Genomic DNA, 26,063 nt, shown 5'->3' with positions numbered 1-26,063 from the left:
ATTATTCATGGGTTTCCAGCTTTCTTTGATTTGCCAACCATAATCCTACATGGACTTTCAGCTTCTTAAAAATTTGCTTACCATAATTGTACATGAATTTTCAGACTCTTTTGATTTCTTTTATATATTCTCTTCATCTCGAACTCTCATTTTTCTTTAACCACATTTCCAGCCATTTGAGACTTACTATAATTTTTAACTCCTGTATTATAATTTAATTCTGCGTGTGCTATGCTTCCCTTCACCAATTAGTTGTAAATTATTGAGGATTACATCTTACACTAATTTATGATTTTGTCAGATCTCTTACCACAATATCTCATATAGACTTGATTTTCAAGAAAAATGTGTTGATTATATTTGAACTTTGAATTCTCAAGATATGTATGATGAGGAAAATAAATGATGGAGGGAATGTACATGCAAACATATATTTAAAATATTTTTAAAAAATATCTTTGGATCAGAGAGAAAAACAAATACCATATGATTTCTCTTATATGTGCAATTTAAAGAACAAAATAAACAATGAAACAAAACAAAAACAGACTTACAGATGCAGAGAACAGACTGATGGTTGTCAGAGGGGAGGTGGGGTGGGGGGCTGAGTAAAAAAGGTGAGGGCATTAAGAAGTACATATTTTTATCTTTCAGTCTGAAACAGTTCCTGTCTTTTTTTGAGTTTAATGACCTCGCCACATTTGTAGATTATTAGTCAGTTTTATAGAATGCTTTGTGATTTGGGTTCTAGCCCAATTGTAATATTTAGGAAAAAAGTTATTATGAAGTAAATAATTCTTTTCTATGATTGAAATTACAGGTGTGTTTGTGTGTGTTTGTGTGTATGTGTGTGTTTCCTTTGAGTATTTATTCCAATAATGAACAACGTATCCATCATCACAATTGGTCATCAAATAAAGAATTTAGAAATATACTGATTGAATAAAACTCTTAGGGATTGAATGCATAAGTATGTAAGTGGAATTTATTTTTCATTTAGGGAAAATGTATAATTTTAGCAATGTTCAGTTTTAAGAATGATATACAAACAAGGTAGACAAAACCTGTACTCATCTATTTATTTTCTTGTCTTATAGCTATTATCTTCCTAAGAAGTTCACCCAGTGTAATATTGAAGAGTACCATGACTTTCTGAATAGTGGGGGTGGTGCCTGTCTTTTCAACAAACCTTCTAAGGTAATAAGTGTGATCAGACTTATTAATTATTAATCTTTCTAAAGTATAATAAACATTTTTCAGCCATTGGGATTCATAAAAGAGAGCTTTTCAACTTGGCTTACATTTACCAAGTATTTGTATTTTCAAAGTCAACTTAAATCTTTGAGCATTTAGGACTTTTCTGATGGGAATAGAAAGCAGGAAGAAATAAGAATGTTTGCTTTCTGAAAAACTTGTTTTTTTATATGGCCAAATGATGATTTAGGGTTAGTTTACAAAAATGTTTTTATTTTGTCTTTCTTTTTTATTTTCTTGATGCTTTTTCCTCTTCACCTTTTGGATACCTAATCTCCACTCATACTGGTAGAAAGGGAGGCATATCTACCCTCATTACTCCCTACCACTGCCTTTCAGAATAAGCAGTATGAGTAAAATTGCAAGTATTTCTGATATGAAAACCAAGTTTGCTTAAAGAAGAGGAGAAAATCTTTAGACTTTGTCAGAGGCTTTTTTATTACTAACTAGAAAGCAGGTCTTCCTTCTGCATTTGGAAGACTGCATGATAAAGGGAGAACCTTTGTCCTTGTTAATTATGTGAACTGTGACATGCTTCTGTGTACCACAGCAGTATGTCATATTGCCTTTGTAATCATTTACCTGGTTTCACTTTCTCTTCATTCCAGTGAAATTTAGAAAATGTATCACATAGCACTGGAATGATTTTATCTCCAAAAGTTTTAGAAGTGATAATTGAACTAAATTCCTGCTGCTATAAAGAAAAAATAATTCAAGTCTTTTTACCAAAATAACTTATTATTCTGAACCCAGAGTAAGAGAATAAGAGTTTTTCATCTGGCTAAGTTTTAGTTTTGGCTTTCAAAGCTGCCTCATTTGTCATGATCCCTTTCAACTGAAAATGAAATCTAGAGATGAATTGATTCTTTTGTTGGAGGGGAGAGCGTATTTGAAATTAGGTGGGAATTATTTTGTTGTTTCTTTCTAGTTGCTTTTAAGAAAGTAGTGTGTGTATGTGTGTATGTATGTGTGTAGGTGTGTATTCACTTCCTCTCAGTACTATGTAGACTTTGATTTTTTGAATGAGTATTATATATTTAGAATATAGCAATTATATTTCCTAATTTTACCTGTAATCATAAAATAAATTATACTGAAAAGATAATGTTGATGGGGAGTTAAAAATTAAACAGTCTTAAAATAATATCTTGTACAGTGCAAAAATGCTTATTGCTATATTTTGTATTAAATAAATCAGTGGATTTGTTATCTTGTGATGTGTTCCTTTCTGGTGAAATGACTTTCTGTTGTATAAGGAAATATAATTAATAAAAGGCTTTTCACCAGAAATTGAACTTGATCCTCACAACAATTTGTGATGTAGAAGAGCAGCTGATATTATTCCTGTTTTAAATACTAAAACACTTGGCCTCTGAGATGGCAAGCCATTTGCCCAAGATAAGTAGCTGAGCCAAGACTTGAATCCAGACATTCTGACTCTAAATCTCTTGCCTTCTGTTTGAAGGAAATGAAATTTCAGGAGTCAGTCTGGCTTGGTTTTAGTCAATGGCTAGATCATCTTTTATTTTGATGGCATTTGTCACACTACTTGGTATGTATGCTAGATATGTCAATATGAATAAATCTGACATGGAAACAATATTAGATACTCTGTTCTGAAGTTCCCAGTTCTAAAGTTATAGAAAGTCATGCTTTCTGTTTAGGAAAATAAAAATATATTTTGGAATAACTGACAGATATGCCAGAAGCTAGGTGTGGCACTTAGGGTCTCTTGTAAGATTTTTGATATTAATTCTTCTATATTTTAATTCCCTTTTTGGTTTTCATCCCATAGCTTCTAGATCCTCCTGAGTGTGGTAATGGCTTCATTGAAACTGGAGAGGAATGTGACTGTGGGACCCCGACAGTAAGTCTCTGGGTGTTTTGATGATTCTTTTTTTTTAGGTTATTCAGGTCATTCCAGGTCCACACTGAGACAGACATAAGGAGCAGGAGTTATGCCTGGAAATTTTATAAGATTTGTGGAAGAAAGATTATCATTGTGAGGTTGTACATTTATTTTAGAAAATATTCTGGTACTTTCAGGAAAATGACACCACTTTCTGATGTTATGCAAATGTTTCTATTCCTTAGGAATGTGTCCTTGAAGGAGCAGAGTGTTGTAAGAAATGCACCTTGACTCAAGACTCTCAATGCAGCGATGGTCTTTGTTGTAAAAAGTGCAAGGTAAATAAATGTTGACTCATAATCAACTGACAGAAAAGGGAACCTATTTGAATAAATTGTTAATGCTAGGTAAATATTATCTAATAACAGTAGTAGTATCTCACATATATTAAGTGACTAAGTGCCAGGTGCTTTATAGGATCCTCACAGAAGCTTGTGAAGTATAGTAACTTTTTATTCCCATTTAACAGATGAGAATACTGAGGCTTGTAGTAGTTAAATAGTTTGCCCAGAATTCTATACCAGGTAAGTCAGGGAGCTAGGTCCTAAACCTTTATAATTCAGAGTTTGCCCTCTCACTACTGCCTCCCTGAGGAACATGGATGTTAAATGAACCAGATGTTTAATCTTTGAATGATGTTTTTCCTTTCTTGTAAAGCAAGTGGATATTCAGTAGACCTTTCTTTTCTTGCTGCTCTGCTTGGTATCTCTTGCATTAGCTGTTGTGGGAGCAAAAGGAATACTTCAGACATAATAACACCTTACATGTGTTGTGCAAGAGAGTTTAAAATGCACCTTTAAATATAATACCTGTTTTCATCCTCCCAACAGCATCCTCCTACTTGTCTCCAAATATTTAAGCCTTTCCAGCAAGACTAACAGTTATTTGAAGGCTTACCTTTTCCAAAGAAATCTATTTCTTTTTTTCTCTTCTCATATAGAGTCTGGTACAATATTCTACATTATTTCTGAGGTTGAATATCTATCTGTCTTTCATTCTATACATTTTATGGAGGCAGAGCCAGAGACTCCCACAGTAATTGGTATAGGTTCTTAGTAAATATTTATTGAATGAATGGATAAATATGCACAGCTGTCTCTTGCTGATTATGTCCTGATTAGTCTAATTAGAGTTAAGAGAGGGTGGAAAATGAACCAAGTACCTACTGAGTGCCAGAGAAATAGTGCTAAGGACTTTTAATGCATAGCATCTTATATCTGGATTTCTCAGCACTGGCACTATTGACATTTTAGGCTGGATAATTACTTGTTGAGAGGGTGTGTCTTCTTTACTGTAGAATATTTAGCAGCATTCTAGACTTCTGATTACCAGATGCAAACACATTCCCTCCCAGTCATGACAACCAAAATTGTCTCCAGACATTGCCAGATGTCCCCTTGGGGGCAAATTCACTCCTGGTTGAGACCTCTGTCTTAGGTAATGCTCACAACCACACTTTTCTGATAGGTATCATTATTTAGATTTTTTTCACTTGAGCCATCCCAGTCTTAAGCAAGTGAAATAACCTACTTAGGCTCATTCAGCCAGTAAGGGATAAAGGTGTAGTTATATCCCAGATCTGCTGGCAGCAATTTCTGTTGTTTCCCCATTACTACTGTGTCTCTGGCAGCTTTTTCAAACAAGCGAAGCACTGGCAGAGATCTCTGAAAGCACTCTCTACAAAAAAAAGGTTAAACCAAATGTGAAATAGACATTCTTTCATTTTGGCTGCCCCTACTGTTTATTCTGTCAGCTCTTCCAACTGCCATATTTTAATTCTCACTTATTTTAATTCTGTGTTTTAAGTCTGTCCATCCATAAAATGCATTTACTCAGGCCATATTTCTTTGATTTGTAGAATTTGACTCTTTGTGATATAATCACTTCAAGAAACAAGTAAAAATAATAAAATATATACAATAAAGTGGCATGATTAACCATCCCACAAATAAGTTCCAGCTTTACCACTCAAGTAAGATCTTTTTGCCACTTTCTCTGTCTGCCCCACAGACCCCACTCTCAACCCTGCCCTGGGCTCCGAGGGGAACCAGAGGCATGATAGTGAGTGGAAAAGGGGAAACAGAAGAACAAAATGAGAAATTGTGTGTATCTCTATTTTTTCTACATAAGTCAGAGTTGGCAAACATTTTCTTAAAGGGCCAGATAGTAAATAGTGTAGGCTTTGTGGGTCATAGATCTCTGTCTCACTTACTTAACTCTGCCTTTGAAAGCAACCATCAAAAATACAGAAACCAATGGGCATGGCTGTGTTCCCATAGAATTTTATTTTTAAAAACAAGTGGGCGGCTAAATTCTGCCCTCAAGCCATAGTCTGTGAACCTCTGCTTTAAAGTATTGCTTGCTTACTTGTTTATTATTTTTCTTTTCTCATTGGTGTGTAAATTGCAAGAGGGCAGGGGTTTGGGTTGATTTATTTACACCATATCCCAGCGCTACAGCAAGTCCTCTTTCACTATGCTTTCTCTCAGAAATCACTGCCAGTTATTGAACGTTTACCTTCTCCTATATACTTTACCTTAAATCTGCTCTTATTTCTATCTCAGATGTTCTAAAATTGTGGTTTGCCCCAGTTCCAAGGAGAAAGAGAGCCAGAGTATAGGAAATGAAATTATTCTGCTTATTTCCTTATTTTATGGCCTATTTAGTCCCATTAAAATGGTTTCTTGCAAGCAAGGTTATCGTGTTTTGTTCTCTATTGCCTCCTCAGTGACTAGAAAGTTCCTGGCACATTTTAAGTGGCTAGTAAATACTTGGTGAATGAATGAATAAGTGAATGAATGAATGAACACACATTTTTTTTGATCTTCTAAAAATATGTGTTGAAATGCTGACTGCAGTTGGCAGTATGCTGTTCATGTTCTACGAACACCAGAAAACTCAACTGTCTGGAGGGTCATGAACAAAGGAGAGAAGGTGAAAGGTGTGTGTGTGTGTGTGCAGAGATCAGAGGTAAGGGGAAAGATGAAAATATTATGTACCCCTGTTTTGTTATAACGAGTGCTCTTGCAATTTATAAATCCAATGAGCTTAAAAATTTATTCGTACTACTTCCACACTTACAAGAAATATTTGAGGTGGTTGAAAACAGACTAAAAAAACAACAGACAACAACAACAAAAAACCCTCCCATACATGGGTACAAATCATAGAAACATTAGAAAAGAATAAAAGACCAAACTATAAATCTATGTAAAAATGAGGCAGGAATGAAGGGAAATGAGAGCATGGGAAGAAATAGCTTTGCCAGAGAAATCTGACTTTTACAATTTAGCCCAAAACGTAACTTTCAAATTCTTGGCAGAAAAGGCAAAAAAGAGTAATATGATAAAAGTGCCAATGAGAATGAAGGGTGAAGTGTAAATCCAAAAGCTATTTGGTAGGAGGAATTCCTAGAACTTGGAGGGACTCCTCCTGGTGGAGATGTATCACCAAGCACTCACCTATTTTTCCAAGATATTATAAGGCTTATGTGTGATGACTATGCAAATTACTCCATACGTAAGAAACTCTCTCCAAAAACTATTGAATTAACATGTCATTCAGCAACTGGTTTTCACAGACTGTCATCTTAAAATAGTTTAAGATATTTCTATCCCCAAAATATTCATTTTACTTTTTTAAAGATGATACTGTGCTAAATTTTTCTTCAACAGTTTTGAACATTGATTTTTGGTTATCTTAGTTTCAGCCTCTGGGGACTGTGTGTCGAGAAGCAGTAAATGACTGTGATATCCGTGAAATATGCTCAGGAAATTCAAGCCAGGTAATTTACAGAATAATTGCTCCAAACCGATGGGAGAAGGAGGTGCATCTTTAGTGCACTTTCCCCACAGGTGACATGGAAACTGACAAGATGCTCATGTCTTTCTTTCACATAAATTCTTACTCTCTTTTTTTTATTTTTCAGGAATTTAACTTTCAGTAATCAGTGCTTGAGCAGATGTTCAGCATAATTTTATCTTCATGTTGAACAAACCTAACTCTGTGTGCTTGCCTTTTTTTTTTTTTTTTTTTTTAAGTAGGGAGTAAAATTCATTTGCTTTTGGTCTATTTAGTGAAGGAGGAAACAAAAAGACTTTAGCTGATTGAAACAGGAGTCAGCTAAGGCAGTGTCCCATAGAGCATTGAGTTCTGAGAAGGAGCCTGTTTCTGTCTTGACTCTTATTTATCTGAGACAGCCTGTGTTATCTCAGCTATTAATAGCTGCTCTTGAGTTTAATATTTTTTAGTTGTAAATAGAGAAGATAGGGAAGTTGATCAACTTTGTCAAGGGTTCTCAGATTTCACATGGTCAGTGTACATGCGGGCAGTGCTGGCCTTCACGTGGCCAGCGTACATGTGGGAAGTCCTGGCTTTCACATGACCAGCATACCTGCAGGCAGTCCTGGCTTTCACATGACCAGCATACCTGCAGGCAGTCCTGGCTTTCACATGACCAGCATACCTGCAGGCAGTCCTGGCTTTCACATGACCAGCATACCTGCAGGCAGTCCTGGCCTTCACATGGCCAGCGTACCTGCGGGCAGTCCTGGCCTTCATGTGGCCAGCGTACCTGCGGGCAGTCCTGGTCTTCACGTGGCCAGCATATGTGCGGGCAGTCCTGTTTACACATGGCCAGCATACATGCAGGCAGTCCTGGCTTTCACATGGCCAGTGTATGTCTAGGCAGTCCTCACTTTGGAGAGTAATGCAGGACCATGAAAATGACGATCCAAGATGAAGCATGGAAAGTCATCCTAATAGTCAAGAGGAAAAACTACAGTTGTTCTGTGATCTTTTAAGAAGGTCGTCAGACCCTTGCAAACTCTTGCTGTTGGCTTTAAATGAATATGGAACTAAAAAATAGATGAATACTTATTTTGAACACTAAGTTAAAATAGAAACATTGGGAATCAATGTATTTTATTTCTTTCTAAAAAACTTAGTGAGAGTAGTGCCACCTTCTTGTAAACCTTAGGATAGGTCGTGAACATCTTCTCCATGCATTGTTGAATTGTCATACTCTTTTCTAAATTTGGATCAGCTTTCAACATTTTATCCTTTGTGCTTTCAATGTTATGAACTGTCTCCAAGATATGTGAAGATGCGGATGTGAAGTTTTTTGCCAAAGAGCACTATCAATATTCCCATAGTCAGCGATTTTTTTTCTATAACTCCCATTACATTAGATTAGAATTTCACTTTGTGTCATCAATTTTCTTTCTTTTTTCTTTTCTTTTTTTTTTTTTTTTTTGCTGCACTTTCATCTCTGTTAGCCAGTTTTCTCTTTTGATTATCCAATTTTGTAAAATGTCACGTGCTATCACCCAAAGACAAAGAGGTACCACAACTACCCACCTTGTTGTCTGTTCATGAACTGAATAAACAGGTGGCAAGTGACCAGTCCCTGAGAGGCTTTAACAGAGTGACAAGTTGAGTCATTCATCTGTTACTTACGTAGCGATCAGTTGACTGAAGAGCAAGTAGCAAAGTTTGTGCTTTATGCTGTTACTCACAGTTAATATATTTTAGTAACTGAAATCGGAACTGTGTTGTTGGGGTACTATTACTCATTAATAAAACTATGATAACTGAAATTCATGCATATTGAAGCCATGTGAAGCTAGGACCGCCTGCATAATTTTCCTCTAAAAAAGAGGGATTCAGTAGTGGTATATCTACATTAACCATTAAAGATGCTTTATTTTAAAGATAGTCATCTTAAGAGACTAAAGATTTTTCATGTAAAGGTATTTTCCTTTCTTATTATCTAATTAGCATTGTGTTTCTAACCTAACTTTAGTGATGATGAAGATACAATGAAGTGATGGACATGCTAAGATGTTCTTGTTGCATTAGCTGTAACAGCATACATTGGTGATATAGCAGGTCCTCGAATATCAGTGTTTCGTTCGTCATTTTGTTATAACATTGATAAGATGCCACAAACATTTCAACTCTTGTTTATTTCAATAAGCTTATGTTAAAATTGGTTTCATTTTACATTGTTTTGCCTAAAATAACAGAACCTATCAAGGACATTAAATGGGGACTTATTGTATCTATAAGTGAATTTTTTAGTACATTGGTTATATGATTTGTTCACTCAATGCATTTTAGCTATTAAAGATGACACAAAAAGGTTTATTGTGACAAGGAAATTTGTAAGTAAAGAGAAGAAGCATAATATAAAATATTATCTGTATTGATTTTACCTATATTTAAAAAATATCAAAACTTAAAAAGGTAGAGAAAAAAATGTATCAAAATGTAAAAAATAGTTGTCTTTGGATATGGGGGTATGAGAAACTTTTGGTTTCATTTTAATTTTGCTTTGTTTATATGACATAACTTTTCTCAAATGAATATATAATTAATGTGATATAAAATGTATAATACGTTTTGAAATTACATAAGAATGCTTTGTGATTTTCTGCATTTGCTACAAGGTGAAAAGGGGGGCATGCTATTAAGCATGTTTTTTGTAACATGGGCAACGTGGACTTCTGCTTGAATGTGAAGGGCTGTGATGCTTCTCATGGTAAAAAGAGGAAACAGTTACTGCTCCACCAATGCTGGCATCTTTCTTGCTTTTGTTTTATGCTCTTGCTCTTTTTGCTCTGAGGAATAGAGTGTCTGTATAAAGCAAGGTGCTCTTAAATTTTTAGCATTGGCTGAGTCCTTGCCGTCAGTTCTTTTTATTTGCTGCAACAACTGTGTTTTGCCTCTGATACATCAATGCTTTTAGGGGAAAGCGCACCAATTGCTGCATTTCCTTTTGCTTCCCCTTTTTTGTTATTTCTAGATATTTTAAGACACTAAACACATTCTCAGACTTCATTTTTTAAATGAAAACATTAAAGGGATTAGCTCATCCTGATCTTTTGCTGTGCATTTGGTTCATTAGTTCTGTTTTCTTTTCCTAGTGTGCCCCAAATATTCATAAAATGGATGGATATTCATGTGACGGTGTTCAGGTAGGTGACTTCATCTTTGCCTAAATTTTTCGTGTGTATCAGGATGAAAGAAATACTGAAATCTTATCAAAATAGGAATGTCAACTTAAGTGTTTCATAACCAGTTCTGAAGATAAAGGTCTGTATAATACTCATCTATTAGTTCCCTTGGTCATACTTGCTTTTTCAGTTACCTGACATAAGCAGGCACTGCGTCGCTAACAGGTGTGCTTTTCCATTGTAGGGGATTTGCTTTGGAGGAAGATGCAAAACCAGGGATAGACAGTGCAAGTACATCTGGGGGCAAAGTAAGTGAACGGTGTGGCTTAATCATTTCAAAGTATGGTATCAGGCCAAGGTGTCTGGGGCTGGCAGTAAATTTTCAGTCACTTTCAGAGTGATGGATTCTTCAAACCATCACGTGTCTCATCAGGGACCCTTTGGAGGAAATTAGAGAAGGGCACTTCCTTTGAGAAGATACAGCCCCACACATCTTGGGTAGATGGCAGTGCCTTTGGATGAGACAGAAGGTGCCCTCACTGCCAGGCAGGGGACGTCCATGCCAGGGTGTGCAGCTGGGAGAACAGAGTGAACCTGGATTTCAGTTCCAGGTTTGCTCTCCACAGCTGAGTGCCCTTAAGCAAAACCTGCACAACCATATGGGATGGACGTGGACCCTGGCCAGGGCACTGTAGCATTAGAACTGCAACATTTTAGCTAGAGTTGCCTTTTCTTCTTCAACCATCTTTCTTAAACTCTAGCTCACTTTTCTACTCATTGGTGTCCTTCTGCTGAGGTCACTCTGCCATATCAGAGAGAAATTTTAATGTTATTCCTTTCAAAGTTTGTCATATTTTCAGAAGAAATTATATAACAATTATATCTAAAACATACCATTTAAATTATATATTTTTATTTATAAATACACTGGATATTATATATTTTCTTCCGGAAGTATTAAGTGCCCTCTTGAAAGCAGTTTTTGTTTTAAACTCTTTCAGAAGACAGTAATTATTAAAGACAATGATCCTCCTCAATTGTCACAAGTAGTGGCTAGAGTCCTTTTGGGAGAGGATGTATGTGCTCTCTTCTGAGCAATTAGAGAAACTCTGGGATGGGGAAAACTTTAGTCCTACAGGCCTGTACTCTGAACAGAGAGATAGTTTTATTTCCACGACTCCTGGCTTTAGCAAAAATAAAATCCTGACAAAAATGCAGATGTGACTTAAAATGTTATTTGACTCTGAGATTTGGGATAAATTCAAATTTTTCTAAAAGCAGAATAAAGTTTTTTTTTTGATAGCTGTTAATTAGTAAACAAGGTAGAAATTATACCACTGTTTCTTGAATCTTTATAGTGCATAACTATTTTAATAAAATTTTATGATTAATAAAAGTTGCTCAGTGAACAATTGGTGCTTTGTATTTGGCACTGAGATTAAAGTGTGGAGTATTTATTCAAATAATCATGTGGTAGCATCTTCTCCTAATTATTGGCCAAATTCTGAGGAGAGTTATTCTTGGAACCAAAGACCTGATAGATTTGTTTTCCAAATTTCAAATGAGCAGTAATGAAAAATGTTCATGAGTCATGGATGTCTACAGTATAGGTACTGTTTTGGAATTGATAACATTGTAGTGAATGAGTCCTTAAATGGCTATTTTGCTGACTGCAAACATTTTGAGCAGCTCACACGTTGTGTCTGTCACTGATAGAAAACTCTGTTCTGCTTCAGAGGTGACAGCATCCGACAAATACTGCTATGAGAAACTGAATATCGAAGGGACCGAGAAGGGTAACTGTGGGAAAGACAAAGACACGTGGATACAGTGCAACAAACGGTGAGGTGGACAAGTTAGCCCTGAGTTTATCTTTCAGTTAATTACAAACATTACTTTGTGAGTAGCCAGGACTTTTCTGTTTGCCTTTTATCTCTTCCCATCCTTCCTGCATTATCTTTGCAGAAGGCCCCCAAGTCTTGACATGCAGGCTCAGCTCTCTCCTAAGACCCAGGTCATGCTTATAGCTGCCACAGGATGTTCTCACCTAGAAGGCAGCTGCCAGCATCTCAAAAGCAGGAAAAAAAAAAAAAAAGTAAAGCCACCAGAATACATACTCAGTTAACTGGCTTTTCTAAAGCACTGTTTTTGCCAAAGGTCTTAATATCTCACTGTCCTGTTTAGAAGCCTCAGAATGATCCTGGACTCCATCTTCCCTCTGGCATATTGCCCAAATGCAAATCTTGCCCACTCTTCCCTCTTACTCGCCCCACCAGTTCTCTCTAATTCACCCCTTCCTTCCATTCCTATTGCATTAAGAACCCAGCTAAGACCTACATTAACTCTTCTGCTATTACCAAGGCCTCTTAACATTTTTTTATGCCAGCAGTATCTAGCAGGTTACCTTCAGGATAATCTACTGAATCTCTTTGCCTTGTCAATTCTTTGGTCAAATCTCACTTTTTCCACAAAGCTAATTAATAGTAAGAATAATACCTAACAGAAACTGAGTGCACACTGTGTGCTATGCACTGTATTATGCTTTACATGAGCTATGCCATTTAATCTTTATGTCAGTTCTCCTTATTTTATGCAACAGGAAACTAAGGCACAGTTCACTAGTTTGACCAAGGTTATATAATTAAGATGTAATAGAAGCAGAATTGGAATTCAGGCAGTCAGATTTCAGAACTCTATTTTAATTACTTTGTAAATGTCATTCTATTTTGCTTAACAAACATAGTGGAGCCTTGGCTTGGCATTATACCTCCTCCACAATTTGTCCCCATCTTTTTTTTTCCTTCCTTTTCTACTCTTCTAGTCTAGCAGACCTTATATTCCTAATACATGTATTATTTTATTGTCCTACATCTATGCCTGTGCTTTTGCTATTCATTCCTCTGGAAGCACTCTACCCACTTTATTACCAGTCAAAATTTATCCATTCTCAAAGATCTGCTTGGACAATACTTTCTCTATAAATTATTTATGGATTTATTCTAGAAATAAATCACCTCCCTCTTCTCTTCAGAACACCCATAGCTCTTTGTGCTATTCTTATGCCTTTGTCCCCAACTCCATGTTCAGTAGTTGTTTATGCATGTGATTCCTTCCCCATATCCAGAGTATAATTTCCTTGAAGATAAAAACATGTCTAATTTTCTTTATATATCCTAAAGTACTTAGTGAACTCCATACACATAAATGACACTGAAAATTATGTTGAATATATTTTTCTGTGTTAAGCCTTTTTGGATTCTAAGAAACACCAACAAACCATAGGAGTCACAAAAATGGGGAGACAGAGAAACAACCCCCCATCAAAAGGAAAAGTAGAATCCCCAGAGAGAGTGCTAAATGAAATAGAGGGGAGCCAACTATCAGATATGGAATTCAAAACATGGATTATGGAGAAGCCGAATGAGCTCAGCGGAAACTACAAAGAACCCCAGGGAAACTACAAGGAACTCCAGGGAAACTACAAGGAACTCCAGAAAAACTACAAGGAACTTACTGAGAATTACACCAGCATGAAAAGGGACATAGAAGCTATCAATAAGAGCCATGAGGAAATGAAGAATACAATTTCTGAATTGAAGAACACAGTAGAAGGAATTAAAAGCAGGCTAGAGGAAGCAGAAGATTGCATCAGCAAGCTGGAGAACAACGTAGACAAAAACTCCCAGACAGTACAACAAAATGAAAAAAGACTGAACAAGACTGAAGAGGTTCTAAGACAGCTGCAGGACAACATGAAATGTAATAATATCCATATCATAGGAATTCCAGAAGGAGAAGAAGAAGAGCAAGGGATGGAAAACCTCTTTGAAAAATTAATGACAGAAAACTTCCCTCACATGAGGAGAGAAAGAGTCATGCAAGTCCAGGAAGCACAGAGGGTCCCAATGAAGATGAACCCCAACAGGCCCACTTCAAGACACATCATAATTAAAATGGCAACATTCAAAGACAAAGAGAGAATCCTAAAAGCAGCAAGAGAGAAACAACTAATAACATACAAGGGAGCTCCAATAAGGCTATCATCAGATTTCTCAGCAGAAACACTACAAGCCAGAAGAGAATGGCAAAAAATATTCCAAACAATGAAAAACAAAGGCCTACAACCTAGAATACTATACCCAGCAAAGCTCTCATTCAAAATGGAGGGTGAAATAAGGAGCTTCCAAGACAAAAGAAGACTAAAAGAATACATCTCCACCAAACCAGCAATGCAAGAGATGCCAAAGGGTCTGCTTTAAGAAGATGAAAGAAACAGAGACAGAGAAGAACACGAGTACAAAGGGGAAAAATGACAATGAATAAGTACTTATCAGTAATAACCTTAAATGTAAATGGATTAAACGCTTCAATTAAAAGACATAGGGTAGCTGAATGGATTAGAAAGAATGACCCACATATATGCTGTCTACAAGAGACCCACCTTAGAACAAAAGATCTACACAGACTGAAAGTAAAGGGATGGAAAAATATTTCAAACAAATGGACATGAAAAAAAAGCTGGGGTAGCAATACTTATATCAGACAAAACAGATTTCACAGCAAAGTTCATAAAAAGAGACAAAGAAGGGCATTTCATAATACATAAGAGAAAAATCCATCAAGAAGATATAACCCTTATAAATATATATGCACCCAACTTAGGAGCACCCAAATATATAAGGAAATTTTTGAAAGACTCCAAGAAAGATATAGACAGCAACACACTCATAGTAGGGGACTTTAACACCCCATTGTCAACAATGGACAGATCTTCGAAGCAAAGAAACACCAAAGATATTGAGGCACTGAACAACACTCTAGATCAAATGGACTTAGTCGATATCCATAGAAGTTTTCACCCCAAAGAAGCAAAATATACATTCTTCTCAAGTGCACATGGAACATTTTCAAAGATAGACCACATGATAGAACACAAAACAAGCCTTAATAAATTCAAGAAAATTGAAATTATATCAAGCATCTTCTCAGATCACAATGCCTTAAAGTTGGAAATCAACCTCAAGGAAAAAACTCAAAAACATTCAAACTCATGGAGAATGAATAACATGCTATTAAATAATGAATGGGTTAACAATGACATCAAGGAAGAAATCAAAAAGTTTCTGGAAATTAATGATAACGAACACACAACAACCCAAAACCTATGGGATACAGCGAAAGCCGTCCTGAGAAGAAAGTTCATAGCAATACAGGCCTACCTAAAAAAGCTAGAAGAATCTCTAATAAAAAATTTAACCCTACGGCTACAAGAACTAGAGGAAGAACAACAAGCAAAGCCCAGATCAAGTAGAAGGAAGGAAATCATCAAAATCAGAGCACAATTAAATGACATAGAGACTAAACTAACAATTCAAAAGATCAACAAAAGTAAGAGCTGGTTCTTTGATACACAAAATTGACAAGCCTTTAACCAGGCTCATCAAGAAAAAAAGAAAGAGGACCCAAATAAATAAAATCAGAAACGAAAGAGGAGAAAAAAAAAAAAAGCCTTTTTGTTTATGACAGACACTTAATAAAACGGTGCTATAACTTTTAAAAATTACTGTTAAAGAATGAATTCTTTTTTTTTTTTTTTGTCCTGTGTTGGTGATAGATACAAGTCTTAATTTTCCCCTTTGTCTACCTGATAAAGCCTAATATTTTTATATGTAATTTTGATGACCTGCTAATCAGTCTTCACAAGATATTTATTAGAATATGTACTTATCATTATGTACATTAATAGTTAAAATGTGTTATATATGGAGAACATGTAAGATAGTATTTAGCACCAGTGAAAATATTTTACAAGTTAGATTAGAATTGTATGTGATATTGGGGGAGTAGTGAAATAGATTAAGCCTATATGGTCCAGAATCTATAAAGTATGTGGGTGTGCACATGTGTAATCTCTTTAAAAAAAAATATTCTGGGGCAACAAGTTAAAGGAAGAACTGTAGTCCAAAAGAATATTCATCCAAAGACCATTCATTCACTTCTTAAATATTAAAAAAATTTTTAGCATATCCAGAGAGTCTGATATAAAAGATGTCTGTTTGATAGGTAATATCCTTTTGATAAATAGTTGAACTAATGGATAGTAAGGAAAAAGCTAGGAAACAATTGGGATTTTGCAATGAACTAATTTGGGCTTATTTTGCTTGTAACTTGAGTAAATAATGTAGTTGACGAAAAACAAATGCTAAAATGAGATAAGGTTATTGTGTTAACTACACATGGTTGTAAAGTAAATAATTGATACTCTTTCGACACAGGGATGTGCTTTGTGGTTACCTTTTGTGTACCAATATCGGTAACATCCCAAGGCTCGGAGAACTTGATGGTGAAATCACATCTACTTCAGTTGTGCAGCAGGGAAGAACATTAAACTGCAGGTAATTATCTATAAACATTCTATGAGAACATTAGTCATCTTCTGAGGGATACAGTTTAGGATTGCATCTGTTTCCAGTCGTATGAATGTTAGCCAAAAAAGGGTCTACCCCATAGAAGCGATTGAGTAAATCTGGACAGAAAAGAGACAAAAAGAAGAATTAGGGTTTAGTTTGAATTTCATTCTTTTGAAAGGAAAAGAATCTGAGTTTCGGGGTAAAATCAGTGGGTTAAATACATGCATCATCTTTTGCTCCCTTCTGAGATCCCACTAAATGATACTAAATGAGTTTTTAAAGATTCATATATCCACAGTGAGACAGAGAAAGGGAAAGGAGACAATAGCAACAGAACTTTGGAATGTAGAAAGAAAATGGATGGGTAACAAATGATTCTCAAAACTAAGCTAAATCCCCAAGTCAGTTAAGGAGGAAAACTGGGAACTAAGCCAATACATACGTTCTGTTCTCAGAAAGCTCAAAAATGGGCAGTGTCATTTATTTATGGTAGAGAGAGTAAAGAGGCAAGGAGGGGGCTAAAATACAGTCTGTTAAAGAAACACTAGCAGATGACTTCCCTGACGCAGCTAAAAATCCTCCTGTGGAAGATTTGAGCTTTACAATCTGAGGTAGTAAAATAGAAGGTGTCTAGACTAAAGACAGCAGGTGATAGTATTGCTATCAAGGTTGTATGGAGGTGGTCCAGCCCCACTGATGTTCAGTCAGAAAGCCCTGGAATTTCCAAACATCAATCTATTCCCATAACTCAAATATGAGCAGACTATCAGACACGTGAAAAAAGTCTCTAATGTGAAAAAAAAGAGAGAGATAAAATTAACCAACTAGAAAAAGACAACCACCTACCAATATTTATGAGAGAGAGGATATTTCTATCATGAAACAAAAGTAGAATGCTATTGTAAAAATGAAGAACATTCAGAAAAGGAATGCTGTGTGAAATTAAACTTAATAGTTGAAGTTATCTTCCAGAAAGTAGGGCAAAAGGGGGAGAGAAATGAACATATAGAAGAACTCATCAAATTAGAATAGAAATTATAAAGAACAGAGAAAATCATCAATGAGTAACTCAAGAGTATTGTCTAGAGTTGATGGACTTGAATTTCTTTATTGACAGGCTCCCCAAGTGCCAGGTACACTGAGTGGAATTAGAGGTACATTTAAACACATCATTATGAAATTTCAAAACCTTAGAACAGCAATAACAACAACAAAAAGAATCTCAAATATTTCCAGAGAGGAGGAAAAAAGAAATAAGGCATTGGACTAGCTTAGGCTCTTTCAACAGGAGCCCTCGGAGCCAGAAGACAATGGGGAAAGTGACTTCCAAACTAGAATTGTGTACTTGGGCAAAATACCAGCCAAGGGTGAGGACAGAAAATAGTGACACTTACAGATATGCAAGTTTCCCCCAAATTTACTCCAGAGAAATCCTTTCTCAGGAAGCCACTGGAAATTGCATTCCACCAAAGTGAAGGAGTAAACTGTAAACTTAGAAAGAGTCAAGATCCCCACCATGAGGGCTCTCCTGTGAAAGGAGAGGGGAGAGCCGAGGTGTGCAACTCTGCACCGGGTGCAGCGGATCAGCAGATCAGGTGGGTGCTGCAGAAAGCTCAGGTGGGAACCCTGGGGGAGATTTCCACAGGAAGATGAATTGATGCTCAGACACATCTTGTATGGAGATTTTGACTTTAAAAAAACTAATTTTTCTACTTGGCTCTTGAAACTATGCATATGTTATTTTGATAAAAATTAGTAAAAAATAAAAAGAACGGAAATATAGATATGCTACCATATGGATAAATTGATTATGACTATATATTTTCAATTTCTATTGTTTATACTTTCAATTCCTACATAAAATGTTGGCTTGCTGTATTGAATAGTGAAGTTACAAGTTCAGGTGTTCTCAAATGTAATTTGTAAATGTAGAAATCGTTTTGGGAAAGGCAAACCAAAATCAGTCCTCATTTTGTTCAAAACGTGTTTGAAATTTTGAAACCTAGTAATAATGGCTTGACTTGTGAATAATATCTGAAACAAAATGATAAAGCTATTTAAATTCAGGCAGTTGTTATAATAATTATGTTTAAATCCTAAAATATATTTATGTCTCTGAAAAAGAATTAGATCAAAAGATTAAATTGCTTTCTCCAGGTAGAGGAAAATGAGTATGCTATGGTTTTTTTTATCAGATAATATATAGAAAATAGAGAAAGTGATATTGCCTGCTTTTTAGTGTTTAAGCATATTCTCCAAACGAATGTGAATTAATGGAGTCCCATCTTTTTTCTCCCCATTTCAGTGGTGGGCATATTAAGCTTGAAGAAGATGTAGATCTTGGCTATGTGGAAGATGGGACACCTTGTGGTCCCCAAATGATGTGCTTAGAACACAGGTGTCTTCCTGTGGCTTCCTTCAACTTTAGTACTTGCTTAAGCAATAAAGAAGGCACTGCTTGTTCAGGAAATGGAGTAAGTATTCAGTACCTCACCATAAGGAATTACTTATTTCTTTTATAACATAGAGGTAGATGACCCCAAACTTCTTATTTCTGTCCTAATGCAAACCTTACTTATTTGTGTTTCTAAGCAGCATGTAAACATTATTTTGTCATAGTAATTTGAATATTTCTGTTGTATAATCTGCAAAAGCCTGGAAAAAGAAACCGTATAATCTTCCTAACCAAATTCTTTCATCTTCCTTTCACATTATATTAATGTGATCTCGTACACCATAATGCCAGTTTTCTACAAGTGACAAATTTTAACAAACTGTAGTGGGATACAAAGGAAGTAAAAAGCAGGGCAGTGGTCACAACATGTGACATCTGGTGTGGCCCAGGTACTGACTGGTTAGGACAGGCCGTAAGTGGCCATAGCCGTGCCAGCGTGAATCAGCAGAGGGGACTGCCTAGGAATGAGAACAGAATAATTAGGGAAATGTTTCTCACAGTTGAAATAAAGAATGGCATTGTTTAAAAGACTAAATTCTGTTCTTTCACTTATATATCTGTTAATCTAGGTCCTATAGAAATAAGTTTTTAGCTTAAGTAAATATGCTCTATTAGTGATTTCAGTTTTGTCATTTTCAGCCCTATACTGACAAAACCTTTTTGGGTTCTTCCTCTTTTGGCATGTGCTGTGATTTTCTTCTTACTCTCATTCTCGATTTTTTGCTTGAACTGGTTTATTATTCAGTTGAGGTAAAGGATTTCTGTCCTGGAATTACAGGCCTGCAATCCTGGTCATTCCACATATATCCTTAAAGTATGTGCCCAGAATATCCTTAGCAAAGTCTTACCAGTTGTTACTCTTTGCCAATAGATAGGCCACATAACAATCGGGAAGGAATATAGTGAGTAGCCCTGCTCCTATAAAGGGGTCTGCTAAGTCTTCTTTCCTTAATAAGAGGATATTAAGATCAAATACATTTTGCGGGGAACAAGGGGAAAGAATAATGGAAATTTTTTATGGTCATTCATGTTTACCATACCTTATTCATCTTGAAATTCTGAGCATATAACACATAGACTAAACGAAGTTGTGTTAATTAGCCATTTGTTTAATGAATGAGTACAAGAGTGATAGGCACAAGTAAATCGGGTAGCAGAGAGCATCCAAAGCATTTATAATAATTATTCATACACAGAGATGATATAACCTATCTATTTTTTTTTGAGTTAAAGTTAACTAAACTTTGTATATGTGGCAAAAGTTGAAATGAGAAATACAGTAGATGTACTTATAAACTATACATTTTTCAGTTAAGAATGTGGGCTTGGGATCAGACAGTCTGAATTTGAATCCCAGCTCAATTTCTTCTTACTAATTGGGTGAGATTGGGCAAATTAGTTAGCCTCTCTGACTCAAATTACTTTGCAAATTACTTAGCCTTTCTTCCTCTGTATAGTGGGAAAAAATAACATTGCTTACTTTACAGGATTATTGTGATGAATCAATAAGGTAATATTTGTAACTTACATATAATATTTAACACAATGTCATTGACATGTTAGCTGTGACTCTGTTCACTCACTGTACACTTGTCACTGTATCACTGGTGATGTTGTGTGATGGGGACACTGATATGTGGAGAAGCCAGCTGACCTGGTTAAGGTCTGTTGATAAGACAGTAGTGATGTTGTGTTGGTGCCCAAGAACTGGGCCAGTCCAGATGCGACCACAGGTCTTCCAGCTGCCTGACAATGTCATCTCATTTACTAGAGCAGCCACCACCCCTTTACAACAATAACAACTGTAAGGAAGGGGAACAGCCTTTGCCCCTGCCAGCAGGCCTCACCAGTTCCCAGGGGGAGCTACCCATGACCAGCAGGAATGACAATGACCATGCCAGTGGGGACGATGGGGTGGGGGTGGGGGGCTTGAGCACATCCCTTCCTCATCCTCTATCCACTGTGGAGACATGGAGATTTTTTTTGGATGCACAACATGAATCAGGACAGAGCAGTTCAAGAGGCAGTTCTCACTGCGATAGCCCTTCCCTGCAAGAATACGAGAAGGTTGTGTTTGATGTGGAAATGCACACTGGCAGGGCCCATAGCCATCAGTCAGAAGAAGTTGCAGAAGGAGAGAAAGGAGTTGATGCTTTGAAGAAAGTGTAGGCTGGGTGGCCAATGGGTCCAGTAGGCCTGACGATACCTTCAGTTTCTTTAAGCATGAGGAAGGTGGATCCATGAAGAAAATGGGTGTTGTCTCTGCAGAATTGCTTAAGCTGTTCATTCTATCTCTCTTCCTTTCTCATGTTTTGGCTTTGGGGCTACATTGGAAATCTATACAGGAATATGACTGAGCACAGTATCTGCCAGCACCTGCTGAAGGAGAGAAAGCCCCTGGAAAAGTGTGTGACCCTAGAAATAGTGTATTGTCAGTAGTTTATTTGAACTTCAGACTTCTCTAAGCATTACCCAATCTACAACCCTATTTTCACCTATCCAAGCACCACTAACTCTCATATCCAGTATTTTATTCAAACTCTGTTGAGGCATTTTACTAACCTCATTCCCTTTGTGACCTGTTAGGCATTTTAGTATTTCCTAACAGAGTTAACTGTTGATTTAGAAATTTGCAGGGGCTTCTTTTCTACAAATGCCACCAAGCAATTAATACTTTTGTCAACAATACTATTATCTCCTTTTAGTACTACCAGAATTAGATCTGCATCATTCATGATATAAACTTTATAGTCTTGCAAGATAACTCCCATTTCTTCTTAAAATGAAATCAGTTTAGCAAATGATGTAAAAGCTGTGTTTTGTTTTGTTTTACAAGACAAAGGCAAGCATCCCTAAGCTTGAATTTATAGTTATTAAAAAATAAAACTTGAAAAAAAAACCCCACAAGACACAAGAAAAAATATTCTGGGCAATAAAAAAATTATTTAAAACCAGAAGAAGAAAAAAGACAGGGGTGAAATGAGGAATCAAACTCAGGCCTTCTGACTTTAAGCCTGAACCTTTTCTTCCTGCATATTTGTTGATCTGCAGAAATTTATTAATCTGAGTTAACCTGAGATCTGCAATTTATTCATCATATTTTACAGTTACATTTAGATGTCGATATTGTCATCTTCTGGCAAATTAGATCAGACAAAAGACAAACCAATCCAGTGAAAACCTACCTCCTGAGGAGCTCTGATCTCAAACCCAACTGAATTCTCTCCTACTTTCCATTCCACTTAAAGTTGTTTTTAATGATAAGATCTAGGTGTAGAGTCTGTGTCCTGGATATATAAATGAAGACAGATCATTGTCTGATCATTTTTAAAAGCTTGGTACCATTTTTATGTGAAGTTTTTTCCTGTGCTTTGTTTGAGGGTGCTCTTGTTTTCCACAGCTATAAGATAGCTCATCTCTGTAGCTGGTGTTGAGGTACCAAGGTTGTAACTTTCTTCTCAGATCACTGCCAAGCAGCAGACCTCCCGTCTGCTTTGTCAGATTTCTCTTTTATATCATATTCTTCCTAAAAGATGAATAAAGTTTTGGTATAAAGACACTTTCTTTAGAAAAAAGAAACCTTTATATTGGGTAATTGGCAAATGATTATATTTCTGCTTCTTTTTAAAGAAATCTCTTATTTCAGTTAATGAAATTCAAAACAATACTTTCATTGATTTTTTTGGACATAAACTTATTCCTGTGTTAAAATTCATTATTCCTTTGGGTCAACTGTTGATCTCTTGAAAATGTTTTAGGTACTTGGGTCAGAAATAAGTAATTAGCATTATGAAGGAAGTACCAAGAATTTTTTAGTACAATCGAATTCCAGACATCTAATAATTAGAAACTGATGGTTATTTTTCATGCCTCTACACCAGCGCTGACTTTCACTCTGGAACGATTTTGGATTTCAGGTTTGCAGCAATGAGCTGAAGTGTGTGTGTGACAGACACTGGACCGGTGCTGACTGCGGCACTTACTTCCCTCACAACGATGATGCAAAGACTGGCTTAACTCTGTCTGGCAACGGTAGGGTCTTAATTTGATACCATTATGTAGCCTTTATACACAAGGAAGGAGAAGACTTCCCTTCAGATAGTCTGGATTATTTTTATAACTCAAATATAAATTAAATCTACACAATAATGAATTACAATGTGCAACTGGGTCCACATTATGAAACTGATCACTTCCATTAATTTGTAATGCTATATAATAATGAATATAACTTAGTCTACTGATTTAGCATTATCTAGACCAAATCAGACAGATTTTTTTCAAGTATTATACTTGTTCGGGGCTAACAACAAACCCTAGTATTTCTTTTTTTTTTTTTTTTTAAGTATATTTTATTGATTATGTTGTTACAGTAGTCCCAATTTTATCCACTTTGCTCTCTTATGCCCAGTAACTCCCTTCCCCCAGCAATCCCACCCCCCTTAGTTCATGTCCAGGGGTTGGGCATATAAGTCCTTTGGCTTCACCCTTTCCTATATTATTCTTAACTTCCCCCTATCTATTTTGTACCAACCAATTATGCTTCTTAATCCCTGCACCTTTTCCCTGTTTCTCCCCCTTCCCACTCCCAGCTGGTAACCCTCCAAATGATTCCTATACCTATGATTCTGTTCCTATTCTGGTTTGCTTAGTTGGATTTTGGTTTTACTATTTAGATTTAGTTGTTAATAGTTGTGAGTTTGTTGTCATTTTAGTATTCATAGTTTTGATCTTCTTTTTCTTAAATAAGTCCCTTTAACATTTCATACAATAATGGCCTGGTGATAATGAACTCTTTTAGCTTTACCTTGTCTGGGAAGCACTTCATCTGCCCTTCCATTCTAAATGATAGCTTTGGTAGATAGAGTAATCTTGGTTGTAGGTCCTTGCTTTTCATCTCATTGAATACTTCTTGCCAGTCCCTTCTTGCTTGCAAAGTTTCTTTTGAGAAATCAGTTGATAGTCTTATAGGCACCCCTTTGTAGGTAACTCTCTGCTTTTCTCTTTCTGCTTTTAAGATTCTCTCTTTATCTTTCACCTTTGGCATTTTAATTATCATGTGTCTTGGTGTGGTCCTCTTTGGGTCTAGCTTGTTTGGGGCTCTCTGTGCTTCCTGGACTTGTATGTCTGTTTCCTTCGCCAAATTTGGGAAGTTTTCCTTCATTATTTTTTCACATAAGCTTTCAATTTCTTGCTCTTCCTTTTCTCCTTCTGGCACCCCTATGATTCAGATGTTGGCATGTTTAAAGTTGTCCCAGAGGTTCCTAAGCATCTCCTCATTTTTTTTTCAATTCTTGTTTCCTCATTCTGTACTGGTTAACTGTTTTTTTCTTCCTTATGTTCCAAGTCATTGATTCAAACCCCAATTTTCTTCCCTTCACCATTGGTTTTGTGTGGATTTTCCTTCGTTTTACTTAGCATAGCTTTCACTTCTTCCCTTATGCATTTGCCGTACTCAAGCATATCTGTCAAGCCTGTGAGCACCTTCTTCACCAGTGTTTTGAATTCTGCATCTGTTCAGTTGTCTATCTCCTCATCTGTTAGGTTGACTATCTCCTCGTCGCTTAGTTCTCCCACTGGAACCTTGATCCATTCCCCCTTTTGGGCCATACTTCTCTCTCTCCTCATCTTGACAGGCTCCTGTGTTTGTTTGCCTCTGTGTATTAGGTAGAGCTATCACTCCTGTGACATTGTAAGGGGCGGAGCCTTAGGTGTTCATCAGTACAGGGTGACCCATTTCATTGTGGTGCTGTGGGGGGGGGGGGTCTGAGAGTGAACAATGCTGCTTGCTCAGCACCCACCCCTTTTCTAGGCACTTCTCTCACTTCCATATGGGACTGGCGCCTCTCTTGCTGTTGCCCTGGCCACTGTTCCCAGAGTGGGTGAGTCTGCGGACATTCTAGGACTGTGGGGGCCCTTTAAACAAGTAGACTCTGCTGAGAGTCCAGCAGTTTCTCCCTCCACCCCAATCCCCACTGGTTTCCACAGTCAAAAGGAATGAGGCTTTATTTTCCCCTGGCACGGACCATGAGCTGCTTGGTCTGGTCTGGTGCTGGGAGTGCTCCCTATGTGTCCCTCCCAAATTTTTAAAATATGAGACTGAACTTTACACCGGTCTGCCATTGCTGCTGCCACCACACCGCATCCTCTCTGCCTCGGCTCCACCCCTCCTACCTGTCTGGATGAATATTCCTTCTTTATATCTTTGGTTGTTGGACTTCCATGCAGCTTGATTTTCTGGAACTTCTGGTTGTCTCTAGTTTTGAGGTAGTTGTATTCCTTCTTAGTTGTGGAGGGAGACCCAGCGTGTCTGTCTATGCCTCCATCTTGGCCGGAAGTCTCCTAGTATATCTTTTAAATTAAGTAACCATACTTCTTAACGGTCTGAATTTAATGAAAGAATTTTATATTTTGGGACTGAGTAATTAAGAAAAGAAGTTGAAGAATTGATTTTTACATTTTTTGTTGACTTTAATATTCTTTATTATAGAATCTCACTTGTATTCAACTTCAGTTCTATATTGTGAACTGAATGTGTTTCTAAAAGTGGCAGCCTTGGCCAGGGTGCCTGGAAGGGGTTTATGGACATGGGTCAGAAATAACCATTACGGTTATAAAAGCTAGAGTGGCCCAACCGGACAAATAGAATTTAAATGCAGATAGTTGAAAGAACAAGACCGTGGAGGTAAATATCCCCTTTTAAACTATTTTGTCATTTCCTTATTGATTATTCTTTTGCGTTAAATAATGCTCAAGTCCTGAAGTTTGTTCACCTCTAAAGGATGAGAAGAGTATGTTCATACTAATTATTCAGACAGATTAAAAACCGTAGCCAATGTGAATTTAATGAAGAAAGTCACAGAATACCTTGGCCAAGTGGCTCTGGTGGTTGGAGCATCATTCTGTACACCAAAAGGTTGCAGGTTTGATCCCTGGTCAGGGCATATATGGGAGGCTGCTGATTGATGCTTCTCTCTCACAGCAATGCCTATCTCTCTCCTCCTTCCTCTCTCTAAAAATCAGTAAACATTTCCTGGGGTGAGGATTTAAAAAAAAAAATAAAATAAAGTCACAGAATG

General features: G+C 36.7%; 1 protein-coding gene and 1 pseudogene across 7 annotated transcripts in view; both read left to right on the top strand.

Annotated features, from left to right (window-relative positions):
- ADAM22 (ADAM metallopeptidase domain 22) overlaps positions 1-26,063 on the top strand; it is a 233,881-nt gene that overhangs the window by 178,420 nt on the left and 29,398 nt on the right. For all 7 annotated transcript variants that reach the window (XM_090287268.1, XM_090287267.1, XM_090287265.1 and 4 more), the window contains exons 15-24: positions 1,098-1,197; positions 3,050-3,121; positions 3,349-3,441; positions 6,867-6,947; positions 10,090-10,140; positions 10,364-10,427; positions 11,856-11,961; positions 16,395-16,514; positions 18,835-19,003; positions 22,902-23,016. In XM_090287268.1, the coding sequence (XP_090143394.1) occupies positions 1,098-1,197; positions 3,050-3,121; positions 3,349-3,441; positions 6,867-6,947; positions 10,090-10,140; positions 10,364-10,427; positions 11,856-11,961; positions 16,395-16,514; positions 18,835-19,003; positions 22,902-23,016 (971 nt within the window). The remainder of the gene's footprint in view (positions 1-1,097; positions 1,198-3,049; positions 3,122-3,348; positions 3,442-6,866; positions 6,948-10,089; positions 10,141-10,363; positions 10,428-11,855; positions 11,962-16,394; positions 16,515-18,834; positions 19,004-22,901; positions 23,017-26,063) is intronic.
- On the top strand, positions 20,737-21,367 carry LOC150001610 (BCL2/adenovirus E1B 19 kDa protein-interacting protein 3-like pseudogene; annotated as a pseudogene).

Source organism: Furipterus horrens, unplaced genomic scaffold, assembly GCF_987537825.1.
Source record: "Furipterus horrens unplaced genomic scaffold, mFurHor1.1.pri manual_scaffold_9, whole genome shotgun sequence".
Classification (NCBI taxonomy): domain Eukaryota; kingdom Metazoa; phylum Chordata; class Mammalia; order Chiroptera; family Furipteridae; genus Furipterus; species Furipterus horrens.
Note: the sequence above shows the minus strand (reverse complement) of the source record. Positions and strands in the feature narration are given on the sequence as shown.